We start from the raw sequence: 13,292 nt of genomic DNA on the forward strand, positions 1-13,292 counted from the left end.
CCTACTAAGGCGCCGTGGGATTTCACACAACGCCGTCCGTCTAGGCGCCTCTTACAGCGTTCATCAAGGTAACATCAGCTCTGCAGAATCCTCAGGCCTCTCCAGCAGAGACACACGACCCTGCAGATCAGATCGTTCTCAATGAACCGATATCGTCCTTTACTCGTATCGGCAACCACAAATCATGACACCAATCCAATCATTACACCCCGACTGAACACGAGAGTCTGGACTGTCCTTTAAAGGCCACCGTACTGAGAACACACCCTCTGTCTCTGCTGCCATCACCTGCAGAGACCTCAGACTGAGATGTTCAGGTGAGTGCTACTTCCTGTCCAAGAGAGAGAGAGAGAGAGAGAGAGAGAGAGAGAGAGAGAGAGAGAGAGAGAGAGAGAGCAGTGCACTGTGGGAAAATCCCTCTGAGTGTCTCTCCGCTCCTCCTCCTCCTCCTCCTCCTCCTCCTCCTCCTCCTCCTCCTCCTCCTCCTCCTCCTCTTCCTCTCAGTCTTTCCCAACCTGTCATAAAAGAGTGAGCCCACTTATTCCCCTCTGGAGCGTCCAGCTGTTGCAAATTATACCGATGTGAGAGTGAGTGCCGAGGGTGAGGAGGGGGTGAGGGAGGGGAGAGAGGGGGGAGTCATTGTTCGGCGTGTGAGGAATGAGCTCGGCGTGGGAACTCGCTCTGAGCTGAGATTATGAGAGCTGCACAGCTGGACACTCAGCTCGGGAAACACTGCTGCTGCTGCTGACGACAGAACACACCCGGATACCTTCATCATGGACGCCCCCCTCTCTCTCTCTCTCTCTCTTCATCGTCCTCATCATGGATCCCCCTCTCCCTCTCTCTCTCCCTCTCTCTCCCTCTAAAGGTGTCACTCTCTCGATCAGCTGTTTCTCTCTCTGAGGCTTGGAGCAGGTTTCTGATCTCTGGAAGAAGTGGAGGATGTTTTTCCTCCATGTTCAGACTTCAAAGAGTCTCTCAGGTACTGAAGCGAGTAACTCACTCCCTCACTCCCTCCCTCCGTCCTTCCCTCCCTCCTTCCCTCCCTCCCTCCTTCCCTCAGACAGCCCGGGTGAGTCCAGCTGTTTTCACGTGACGCTCGGTCTCGCCTTAAAGAAACAAACGTCCGGTGTGTCTCTGATTCACACACGGCCTGGAGGGAGCCGACGTCAGAGCTGGATCTGTTTGTGAAGGAGACTCAACAAACCTCTCAGTCTGAACGGATTCATCCTAACTCCTGACTCCTCACTCCTCACTCCTCCGTCTCCTCGTACGGAGAGCAGAAACAGGAGGAATCAAACTCTGTGGTTATTTTGATCTTTGTCTTGTTGAAGTGTGAAGGTGTTTAAAGTGTCAGAATAATAAAGCTGGATTATCTGAATAAACGTCTCGCTCTAACGTCTTTATTTACTCGGCTTTACGCCGACGATGACGATATTTCAGGACTCACGTGACGCTACGAGGACGTCCACGACCAAAACCTGACTCCCCTTAAAGACTTCCTCTGGAGGATTTAGTTTCTATACAACATCTTCATGACGCAGGCTTTACAGAGAGTCAGAGAGTCAGGGTTAGTTCAGTTTGATGAAGCGTGTTCAGGTTCAGGTTCTGGGTCTGAAACACCTCAAAGTGATCTGAACCAGGACTTTGATCCTCTCCCTTCAAACCAAACCTCGTCCACGATCCTGCAGACTCGAACTGAACGAAGACCTCGGGCTCCTGAACACCTGAAGACCTTCAGCCCGTTTACATCTTTGACTTTTAATTCTACATGAACGACAGACCCCCCCCCCCCCCGTCCATCTGCAGGTCTCTTCTTCTCTCAGGGTCTTTCATGTCCCCCGTCCTCTCCCGTCTGAGCTGCAGAGTCGAGTCGTGACACGTCGTCTTCCTGCAGCTTCAAAGACTCTCAGAGGCGAGCTGCACAAACATCAGATTAAAACTCTGACATCCCAGCTTCACCTGAACGCAGCGTGGAAACACGGAGGGCGCCATCACGCCTCCGACATGTCCGGGAATCGAACCTAGACGGCCCGAGAGACGCGTCCACGAACTGAAGCTTTAAGAAGCTCTTGATCCAGTGAGGCTGCACGGTGGCGTGTTTCAGACGTGTTAAAGTGTCCGTGTGTAAGAACTAACACGAGGACGCTCTGCAGGGCGTCAACATTTAGACAGGAAGTGGAGCAGGAAACAAACTCTCCACACAAACAGGAAACTCAACGAGACGTCACACTCTCTACAAACATTCAGAGAACCAGCTGATACAAAACTACATTACCCAGAAGGCTGTGAGGCAGAAGGAAGGAAGGAAGGAAGGAAGGAAGGAAGGAAGGAAGGAAGGAAGGAAGGGAGGAAGAAAGAAAGAAGGAAAGAAAGAAAGAAGGAAGGAAGGAAGAGAGAGAGAGATAGATGGAAGGAAAGAAGGAAGGATGAGACAAAGAGAAAGAAATAGATGAAAGAGAGAGAAGGAAGGAAGGAAGGAAGGAAGGATGCGACACAGAGATGGAGGGAAATAAATAAGGAAGGAAGGACTGAAGGAAGGACTGAAGGAAAGGACTAAAGAGAGAGAGAGATGGGAGGAAATAAATAAGGAGGGAAGGAAAAGAGAGAGACAAGGAAGGAAGGAAGGAAGGAAGGAAGGAAGGAAGGAAGGAAGGAAGGAAGGAAGGAAGGAAGGAAGGAAGGAATGAAGGAAGGAAGGAATGAGGGAATGAAGGCAGGCAGGCAGAGAGTAGGAAGGAAGGAAGGAAGGAAGGAAGGCAGAGACTAGGAAGGAAGGAAGGGAGAAAGGAGGGCAGAGACTAGGAAGGAAGGGAGAAAGGAAGGCAGAGACTAGGAAGGAAGGGAGAAAGGAAGGCAGAGACTAGGAAGGAAGGGAGAAAGGAAGGAAGGCAGAGACTAGGAAAGAAGGGAGAAAGGAAGGCAGAGACTAGGAAGCAGACCTCAGAGAGCAGCAGGAGGGTCAGCTGGTCTGACGACAGCTGCTCTTTAAAAATAAGAAAATCTGATCCTGTCTTTCCTCCTTCCTCAGACCGTCAGACACGTGAGACATAGAGAGAGAGACTCTGAGAGACTCTGAGAGACTCTGAGACTCAGAGACTCAGAGACTCTGAGAGACTCTGAGAGACTCAGAGAGACTCAGAGACTCAGAGACTCAGAGAGACCCAGAGAGACCCAGAGAGACTCTGAGAGACTCTGAGAGACCCAGAGAGACTCTGAGAGACTCTGAGGGACTCTGAGAGACTCTGAGAGACTCTGAGAGACTCTGAGAGACTCTGAGAGACTCTGAGAGACTCTGAGAGACTCTGAGAGACTCTGAGAGAGACTCTGAGAGACTCTGAGACTCTGAGAGACACTGAGAGAGACTCTGAGAGACTCTGAGAGAGAGACTCTGAGAGACTCTGAGAGACTCTGAGACTCTGAGAGACACTGAGAGAGACTCTGAGAGACTCTGAGAGAGAGACTCTGAGAGACTCTGAGACTCTGAGAGACTCTGAGACTCTGAGAGACTCTGAGAGAGAGACTCTGAGAGAGACTCTGAGAGACTCTGAGAGACTCTGAGAGACTCTGAGACTCTGAGAGACTCTGAGACTCTGAGAGACACTGAGAGAGACTCTGAGAGACTCTGAGAGACACTGAGAGACACTGAGAGAGACTCTGAGAGACTCTCTGTGAGACACTCTGAGACACTCTGAGACACTCTGAGAGACTCTGAGAGACTCTGAGAGAGACTCTGAGAGACTCTCTGTGAGACACTCTGAGACACTCTGAGACACTCTGAGAGACACTGAGAGAGACTCTGAGAGACTCTCTGTGAGACACTCTGGGAGCAGAAAGCAGCGCCTGCAGGAGGAGCGGTCGGCGTGTAATTAAACTCATCTCCATGAGAAGGAGCAGATAAGCAGAGTTATCACCTGAGGCCACAGAGAGAGAGAGCCTGGTGGAGCAGCAGCATGACTGAACCTCTCAGGAATGTGAGGAACAGTAGAGCTGCTGCTGGAGGCCCGGCTCACGGCTCACAAATAGACAGGTATTTTTAAAAGGAGGACTAAGACCGCGGGGGCTGGGGGGGGCGCCACCGGGGTGCACGGCTAGACCGCTTTGATTGGCTGTTTGATGCAGAGGTGGAAATGGCGACATCTTTATTCCACTTTGACTCGATCGTGAAACATCAGCACGTCGTTGTCCTGACGCTAACCGCTTTTAAAGACCACACTCCCCTTCCTGTCACTACCTCATGAGTCCTCCAGGGGGCGCTGAGGACGAGGTCGTGATTAGATCTTTAGATTAACATTTAGATGATTTCAGAATCGCTGCATCGTGCTTTAATCGGTAACATGTGACATGTATCGTGTCGTCACCCTGAGAGTGCTACATCCGATCTCAAAGTTCCTGCCTCATGGGGGGACTGAAAGGTTCCTAATGGTTAAAGAAGTGCTGATAAGGTTCCCCTTCAGGGTCAAAGTCTGCAGCTGAAGGAAGTGAAGATCCTCTCTGTAATCTGAGCGTCAGACCTGATCTAATAACCTGCCTTCAGTTGGGTGATGGCGAGCTGTTTCTACACTGATGTAATTAATGTGACGTGGACCTGATTCTGCTTCCTGCAGCAGACTCTGTGAGACCAGCTGTCCTCAGACCCCCTCCCCCCCAACCCCGACCCCCCTCCACCTCCAGGACACCAGGCTGCTACCTTCACACCTCGGCACAGAGCAGAGCAAACACTGGAAATCACAAAGTCAGTGTGATGGAGCTCAAACAGGCTGACCCTACAGCCAGGTCAGAAAATAGCTCCAACCCCCCCCCCCCCCCCCCAAACACACACACACACACACACACACACACACACACACACACACACACACACACTCCTCCACCCCCAACCATGAGAACTATGTCCTCCACGCTCCACTGCTGGAAGCTCCAAGCCTCCACCTCTGCAGGTTACATCACTGATCTCAGCTCCTCTCTCAGCTGCTCCACATTTCAGCTTCATGAACACAAGAAGTCTTTTCTCTCCCAGGTCTCAGAGTCCCACCAGACTCCAGAGAACCCTTCCCCAGTTTACAGAGAACCTGGAGTCTGACCCCGAGCTTACATCACACCTCACCCCTTCATGCTTCACTTTCACTCTAATGACCCTGTCTTGGATTCGGCGCACAGACACAGACCCAAACATCAGGGTACTTTGAGAACTGGTCTCAGAACTTCAGCTCTCACAGCTGGAGGCGCTGCGAAGGAGCGCGGCGGCGGCGCGTCAACAGCGCGGCGGCGGCGCGGCAGCAGAGCTGCAGTCTAAAGTTTGATTTCTGATTTAAAGAACAGGGAGAGGTTTTAAATGTGAGCCGAATCAAAGAGGGGTCTTTAAAACCACACAAACCACATGAGACTTAGATCATATACGAGGGGCCTTCAACCAGCAGGAGAGAAACCAGAAGCAGACTTTCTTTAAAGGGGGTCCGGCGCAGCGGGGCTCCGGCGCAGGGAAGAGGTTTGGAGGGTCTTACCGAGGTGCAGGGTCAGGTTGATGGAGTTGGGGTACTGGATCCCGGCCAGCATGGTCTGGCTCTGCCACCAGGTGGTGTCCTGCTGGTTGTTGTAGTCGGTCAGGTACACGGCGCTGTGGTGGTTCCGGGGGTCCCGGGCGTCGCAGATGTGGCAGGACTTGGTGACTCCGGTGGCCCCGGTCTGCACGCAGTACTCCTCGGGGGGGGACCCGCAGGTGTTCGTGGAGACCACCGTTACGTTAAAAGCTGCGTTCACGAACTCCGGCATGCAGCGCTGCGCCGCGCGCAGCTCGTCCGAACACTCGTCCATGGCCGCGCGGACACACAGCGAGACCCAGCTCACCAAGACCAGAGTCCGGATCAGACCAGGCATGTTTCCTGTCCTCTCAGTCCTCCTGTAGACCTGAGACTCTCTGCGCGGCTCTCTCTCTAACTCTCGGAACTCTTCCAAACTTCTCTCTAAGTCTCTCCGGATCCGGATCCGGGACTCTGACCCTGCAGGGACCGGGTGGCAGGTTTCAGCAGATCGTGTCTCTCCAGGCCGCGTCCAGAACTCGTGTCCCGGGTGTGCTGCTGTGGGGGTCTGCAGGGCTCGGCCTCAGCTCTTTGTGTCCTCCGCCATCAAGCTCCAGCAGGAACAGACTCCAGACTCCAGACTACACCCAGTGCGCTACTGCGCATGTCAGGGGCGCAGAGGACACTCAGGCCACTTCCGTGTCCCGAGACCAAACTCCAGAAAACCTGCCCCAAAGCCACAACAGTCCTGCACCTCTCTAAACCACAACAGTCCTGCACCTCAGACTAGACCCACAACAGTCCTGCACCTCAGACTAGACCCACAACAGTCCTCCACCTCTCTAAGCCACAACAATCCTCCACCTCTCTAGACCCACAACAATCCTCCACCTCTCTAAGCCACAACAATCCTCCACCTCTCTAAGCCACAACAATCCTCCACCTCTCTAGACCCACAACAATCCTCCACCTCAGACTAGACCCACAACAATCCTCCACCTCAGACTAGACCCACAACAATCCTCCACCTCAGACTAGACCCACAACAATCCTCCACCTTTTTAAACCCACTAACAATCCTCCACCTCAGACTAGACCCACAGCAATCCTCCACCTTTTTAAACCCACTAACAATCCTCCACCTCAGACTAAACCAGGGGTGTCCAACTATTTCCAGTTCAGGGTCCACATAGACCCTGATCTGAAGTGGGTCGGACCTGTAAAACCAGAACATAGATGTTCACATTACATGATCTAACTTTTTTGTAAAAACAGATGTTGTATTTTTCTCAGTGATGAGTCTCAAAGAGGGGCCAAATATTATATTTTTATTTTTTTAAATATATTTTTATTGATAATTTTCTTATTAGAAAACATTCAGACGTTACAAACTTTACAGACAAAAACAAACAAACAAATTACAAGTCTTATATTCTTAAACCCTGTTGTGTTCGTTTCTCTGGAGCAGCAATAATGTTCCTGGGTCAATTTGACCCGGGGCTTATTCAATTATCCAAAAGTGTCAGAACCCAAAAAATCCCAACACACATTATTTAAAATCTAATTATTAACTCCATTACTAAACATTTAAATCAACATTAAGTCCATTGGTGATCTTTAACTCTCACAGATCACGGTTCAATGAGAATAACTCACTCTTTAATGAAAATTCAACTTCAACTGAACTCCATAAATATTAAATTAATCAAAAAACATTTCATGAAATACAAAAAAACTCACAAAACTCAAAAATATTACAGGATAAGCAAAAACATTTGACATAATGTTAAAATATGTCATGAAAAGAAAAACATTTGACAGAACACATTAAATATCTTTGTAAAGAAATAGTTTTGGTGTTAATTAAACTTTTTTAATGTACATTACAAATCCCTAAATATAAATACAATAGTTTATATGACAGATTTTACTTTATTTTATTTCATATTTTGAATTTATTTTTATGAAGTGATGTTGATAAATGAACCTGAGACTCCTCTTCTGTCACATGCTGCCCAGATGTTTATGCTGCATTTAGCTGGTTTGGAAGTTTTGCTGATACAGACTTTAAAAAGGGTCAATTTGACCCGCAACATAACAGGAGGGTTAAATACTGATCCTGCTGCGAACACACCGAGCACACACGTCTCCCTGTCACCTGCGTTGTTCAGGTTCTCCATCAGCACTGTGATTGTAACTAACCCTCAGAGGACGGTTCAAACTTGAATGCAGTTCAGGTCTTCTCTGTGGGCCGGATTGGAACCTCTGGTGGGCCGATTTTGGCCCGCGGGCCGTATGTTTGACACCCCTGCCCTAAACCCTGAGAGCTGAAGTTACGAGTTCAATAAAACTTCAAGAGCCTCAAGTCTGCAGGTTGACCCCACGAGCCTGAGAGGGACTTTAACTGATTCATCCCAAATCAGTTAATAATCAGTTTAACTCTTTAACACCTTCACCTCACACACCACTCCTCTTCACCAGCAGCATGAAACACTGAACCATAACACACAAGATGATGAATACATGAATACTTTTTAAATCATAATCAAGAACTTTAAAAGTCTTTAAAAGCTTCAAACTTGTAATTAGAGGATCAAATGTTCTCTTCCAGGTGTAAACTAAGAGGTACGTTATGATCCTTTAAACTTAACATGAAGGGGTTTTAAATCCAGACGTGTTAGCTCCTCACCTCTTTACTTCAGGGCTGATTGAAAGACCTGAAAGTGATCTGAGGAGTTCCCAGGATTAAAGGGTGAATTCAAAGAGTTTTATTGACTTTCAGGTCTGAAGTGAAACAGCATGAAAGTCGTGATGAAGAGTTTGTTCATTAACACACAGTTCAGCTCTGATTACATCATCATCATCATCATCATCACCTCAGAGCACTTTCACACCTTTATCTGAACCCTGTCATGAGGTCAAAGGTCACAGGTGAACCCTGTTAAAGTCAAAGTGAAGACTTTAGACTCATCAGTAAACAGTGGGAGACTGATCTGGTCTTGCTGAAATCTGTAAGGTCTTCCTGAAGACGTCCTGGTCTGGATGGCAGCATGTGTTGCTCCTAAACCTGTAGATGTTGTTCAGCATTAATGGAGCCTTCACAGATGTGGGCTACCCATGCCATGGACTCTGATGATCCACATACCATCAGGGACGCTGGCTTTAACCTGAGAGCTGATCTTAAATGGGCTCAGGTCCAAAGAAGTCTCTGTGGTTCTGGATCAGGTTTATATATGGTTTCCTCTTTGCATGGTTCTGTTTGAACCTGACTGTGTTTAATGCAGTGACTTCCACTACAGAGTCATGTCTGTGTTTAATGCAGTGACTTCCACTACAGAGTCATGTCTGTTTTAATGCAGTGACTTCCACTACAGAGTCATGTCTGTGTTTAATGCAGTGACTTCCACTACAGAGTCATGTCTGTGTTTAATGCAGTGACTTCCACTACAGAGTCATGTCTGTGTTTAATGCAGTGACTTCCACTACAGAGTCATGTCTGTGTTTTTAATGCAGTGACTTCCACTACAGAGTCGTGTCTGTGTTTAATGCAGTGACTTCCACTACAGAGTCATGTCTGTGTTTAATGCAGTGACTTCCACTACAGAGTCATGTCTGTGTTTAATGCAGTGACTTCCACTACAGAGTCATGTCTTTGTTTAATGCAGTGACTTCCACTACAGAGTCATGTCTGTGTTTAATGCAGTGACTTCCACTACAGAGTCATGTCTGTGTTTAATGCAGTGACTTCCACTACAGAGTCATGTTAGTGTTTTTAATGCAGTGACTTCCACTACAGAGTCGTGTCTGTGTTTAATGCAGTGACTTCCACTACAGAGTCATGTCTGTGTTTAATGCAGTGACTTCCACTACAGAGTCATGTCTGTGTTTAATGCAGTGACTTCCACTACAGAGTCATGTCTGTGTTTAATGCAGTGACTTCCACTACAGAGTCATGTCTGTGTTTAATGCAGTGACTTCCACTACAGAGTCATGTCTGTGTTTAATGCAGTGACTTCCACTACAGAGTCATGTCTGTGTTTAATGCAGTGACTTCCACTACAGAGTCATGTTAGTGTTTTTAATGCAGTGACTTCCACTACAGAGTCATGTCTGTGTTTAATGCAGTGACTTCCACTACAGAGTCATGTTAGTGTTTTTAATGCAGTGACTTCCACTACAGAGTCATGTCTGTGTTTAATGAGTTCATCCTTTCTTTAAAGAGGCAGTGAAGACACATTTAAACCTAATGTGTTGTGTCTGTAGAGCTGTGTGTGTGTGTGTGTGTGTGTGTGTCTGTGCTGTGGTTGTGAGGACAGGTGGCGCCCCCTGCTGCCCGTCAGCTGCTGGTGTCTGACTCAACACAGTCATCTTCTTCCTCATCATCACCCCCTGAAGTCAGAGCTGAATAGAAAGCGATGCTTGGAACAACCTGATCACACATTTAATCTGCAAAGCTTTTGTTTTTACGTGGAATATTTTGTTGTCATTTGAAACATTTAACCCTTTAATTAATGAAATGTTTTCATGTTCATGAAATGTTTTTTGTATTCAGTGAAATGTTTTTGCAGTTGTCCTTTAGGGCCACCGTAGAAATCAGACATGAAACAGCAGCTTTAAAACAACTTTAATATTTTTATTCTGGAGTTGAAATGACATCAAACAGCATCACTGAACTAAAACAAGAAAAAACTAAACACACTGTGTGGAGACTTTTACAAACATATTCAAGAAGAGAAACAAACAGCTGATGAGAGGAAGAGCGTTCCCGTCTGATGGAGGAAGAACAACAAACATTTAAAGTGACAGGTTCTCTTTTTTCAGTTTACTCAACGGGAGAAAACGTCTGCTGAACAAACACCTGAGCGTTAATAACCTCCTCTGTAACCCCCACCTCCTCCATAACCTCCACCTCCACCTCCTCCTCTATAACCTCCTCCTCCTCCTCCACCATAACCTCCCCCTCCCCCTCCTCCATATCCTCCACCTCCACCTCCCCTGTACCCTCCACCTCCCCCTCCTCTGTAACCTCCTCCGCCACCTCCTCCATATCCTCCCCCTCCCCTGTAACCACCACCGCCTCTATAGCCGCCTCCTCCTCCTCCATATCCTCCTCCTCCTCCATATCCTCCTCCTCCTCCTCTTCCTCTATAGCCGCCTCCTCCTCCTCTTCCTCCATATCCTCCTCCTCCTCCTCCTCCTCCGTCGAATCGCGCCATCTTCGGAGGTCGAGGTCCGTCTCCCATCCTGAGCACAGAGACCATGGTCAAGCTTTTTAAAAACTGGGTCCTGCTACGATGGTAGGTGTGTGTGTGTGTGTGTGTGTGTGTGTGTGTGTGTGTGTGTGTTTGTGTACCTCTGGTTGCTGGCCATCATGTTGAGTCCGGCTGCAGACGGTTTGGAGACGTGTCTGATGAGGTTCAGGAGTCTCTGGTTGCCCGGGTCCATCTGTCGGATGTATTCGGGGTCTTTGGTCACCTCCACCACCAGAGCCTCCAGTCCGGCCCTCAGAGCCGCCACGCCGCCCGCCACCTCGTGAGGAATCCTCAGCTTGATCCTGCACACGTTAATGTGAAACGTCAATATGCTTTTATTTTGAAAGTTCCTGTTGACTTAAAGAGATTCTAACAGGAAGTATGTCACAGAAACATTTAGAGACACTCGTCTTTAGGACCACACACAGGCCCACTACGTATAAGCTAAAGGTCATGTTTCCACTGCAGGAACAACAAACTCCTCTAGGTACCAGGATCTTAAGTTCCTCAGAGATTATTTCACACAACAATATGTCCATGCTGCAACCAGACTAGTTTCTACTGCAGGAAACTTCCCCAGAAACTAGGAACCTTTGGATGTATAAGGGTCTACTTAAAGTTCCTGGGAGATCATTTTGACATGCTTTCCTCTGCAGGACACTTCCCTCAGGAACAGAACCTCTCCTGGTATCAAGTTCTAAATGAAGTTCCAGGGACATTATTTTTCTCTCAAAAAGTTCATGGTACAACTGGACTTATTTCCACTGCAGGAACTTTCCACCAGGAACCAGAAGCTCCTCTCTGAGCAAGGATCTTAATTTCCAGGGACGTTATTTCACACAACAAAATGTCCATGCTGCAACTTCAGCTTCATGTTTCCACTACAGGAACTTTCCCCAGGAACCACAAACCTGTCTCGGTACCAGGTTCAAGGGACATCATTTGACTTCAAAAAAGAAAATGTCCACGTTGCAAAGTAGGAACCTTTTGAGGTACATGGGTCTACTTTAAGTTCCTGGGACACTATTTGACCAGGTTTCCACTGCAGGACATTTCCCCTGGGAATCAAATCTTCTCGGGTACAAAGTTCTAAATTAAGTTCCAGGGACATTGTTTACTCTAAAAAAAGTCATGCTTCATCCTAAACCTAGTTCCCTACAGCAGGAACTCTCCCAGGATCCAAAACCTTTTCCAGGTCCCAGGAATCTAAAGTTCCAGGGACATCATTTTATACTGCAACCTAAACCTAGTTCCTACAGCAAGAACTTTCCCCTGGAACACAAACCTTGTGAGATATCTGGATACAGTTCAAGTTTCAGGGACATGTTGCAACTAAAGCCTAGTTTCCACTGCAGGAACTTTCCCTGGGAAGCTAACCCTTCAGAGGTGCTAGGGTTGAATACCTTAAAAGTACCTGCTGCAACTAAAGCCTGGTTTTCACTGCATCAACTCTGCTCAAGAACCAGGAACCTACAGCGGGATCAGGGACTAAATTAAGGTGCAGGGACATTATTTAACCTTCAAACAGTTCCTGTCCTGGGACTTTGGGGGTATGGCTTACAGCACTAAATGTTAGTTAGCTTTGTTTGCTAACTTCTGATGCTCTTTGAGAAATGACAGACCGCTCCAGGTTCCTGTTCCTAAACCGCTCAAGGATCCTGTTCCTAAACCGCTCCAGGATCCTGTTCCTAAACCTGCTCCAGGATCCTGTTCCTAAACTGCTCCAGGTTCCTGTTCCTAAACCTGCTCCAGGTTCCTGTCCCTAAACCGCTCAAGGTTCCTGTTCCTAAACCTGCAACAGGTTCCTGTTCCTAAACCTGCTCCAGGATCCTGTTCCTAAACCACTCCAGGTTCCTGTTCCTAAACCGCTCCAGGTTCCTGTTCCTAAACCTGCTCCAGGATCCTGTTCCTAAACTGCTCCAGGTTCCTGTTCCTAAACCGCTCCAGGTTCCTGTTCCTAAACCTGCTCCAGGTTCCTGTTCCTAAACCTGCTCCAGGTTCCTGTTCCTAAACCTGCTCCAGGATCCTGTTCCTAAACCGCTCCAGGTTCCTGTTCCTAAACCTGCTCCAGGTTCCTGTTCCTAAACCTGCTCCAGGTTCCTGTTCCTAAACCTGCAACAGGTTCCTGTTCCTAAACCTGCTCCAGGATCCTGTTCCTAAACTGCTCCAGGATCCTGTTCCTAAACCTGCTCCAGGATCCTGTTCCTAAACTGCTCCAGGTTCCTGTTCCTAAACCGCTCCAGGTTCCTGTTCCTAAACCTGCTCCAGGATCCTGTTCCTAAACCGCTCCAGGTTCCTGTTCCTAAACCGCTCCAGGTTCCTGTTCCTAAACCTGCTCCAGGTTCCTGTTCCTAAACCTGCAACAGGTTCCTGTTCCTAAACCTGCTCCAGGTTCCTGTTCCTAAACTGCTCCAGAATCCTGTTCCTAAACCTGCTCCAGGTTCCTGTTCCTAAACCTGCTCCAGGTTCCTGTTCCTAAACCTGCAACAGGTTCCTGTTCCTAAACCTGCAACAGGTTCCT

At 48.1% G+C, this 13,292-nt stretch overlaps 1 protein-coding gene across 3 annotated transcripts in view; it reads right to left on the reverse strand.

The window, feature by feature from the left end:
• Window positions 1-10,126: 10,126 nt before the first annotated feature.
• Window positions 10,127-13,292, reverse strand: part of dhx9 (DEAH (Asp-Glu-Ala-His) box helicase 9) — a 20,456-nt gene continuing 17,290 nt past the window's right edge. For all 3 annotated transcript variants that reach the window (XM_034703153.1, XM_034703155.1, XM_034703156.1), the window contains 2 exons: window positions 10,873-11,073; window positions 10,127-10,763 (listed from right to left, as the gene is read on the reverse strand). In XM_034703153.1, coding sequence (XP_034559044.1) covers window positions 10,385-10,763; window positions 10,873-11,073 — 580 coding nt within the window. In that variant the 3' untranslated portion in view covers window positions 10,127-10,384. The remainder of the gene's footprint in view (window positions 10,764-10,872; window positions 11,074-13,292) is intronic.

This window comes from Notolabrus celidotus, chromosome 15, assembly GCF_009762535.1.
Source record: "Notolabrus celidotus isolate fNotCel1 chromosome 15, fNotCel1.pri, whole genome shotgun sequence".
In the NCBI taxonomy this organism is placed as follows: domain Eukaryota; kingdom Metazoa; phylum Chordata; class Actinopteri; order Labriformes; family Labridae; genus Notolabrus; species Notolabrus celidotus.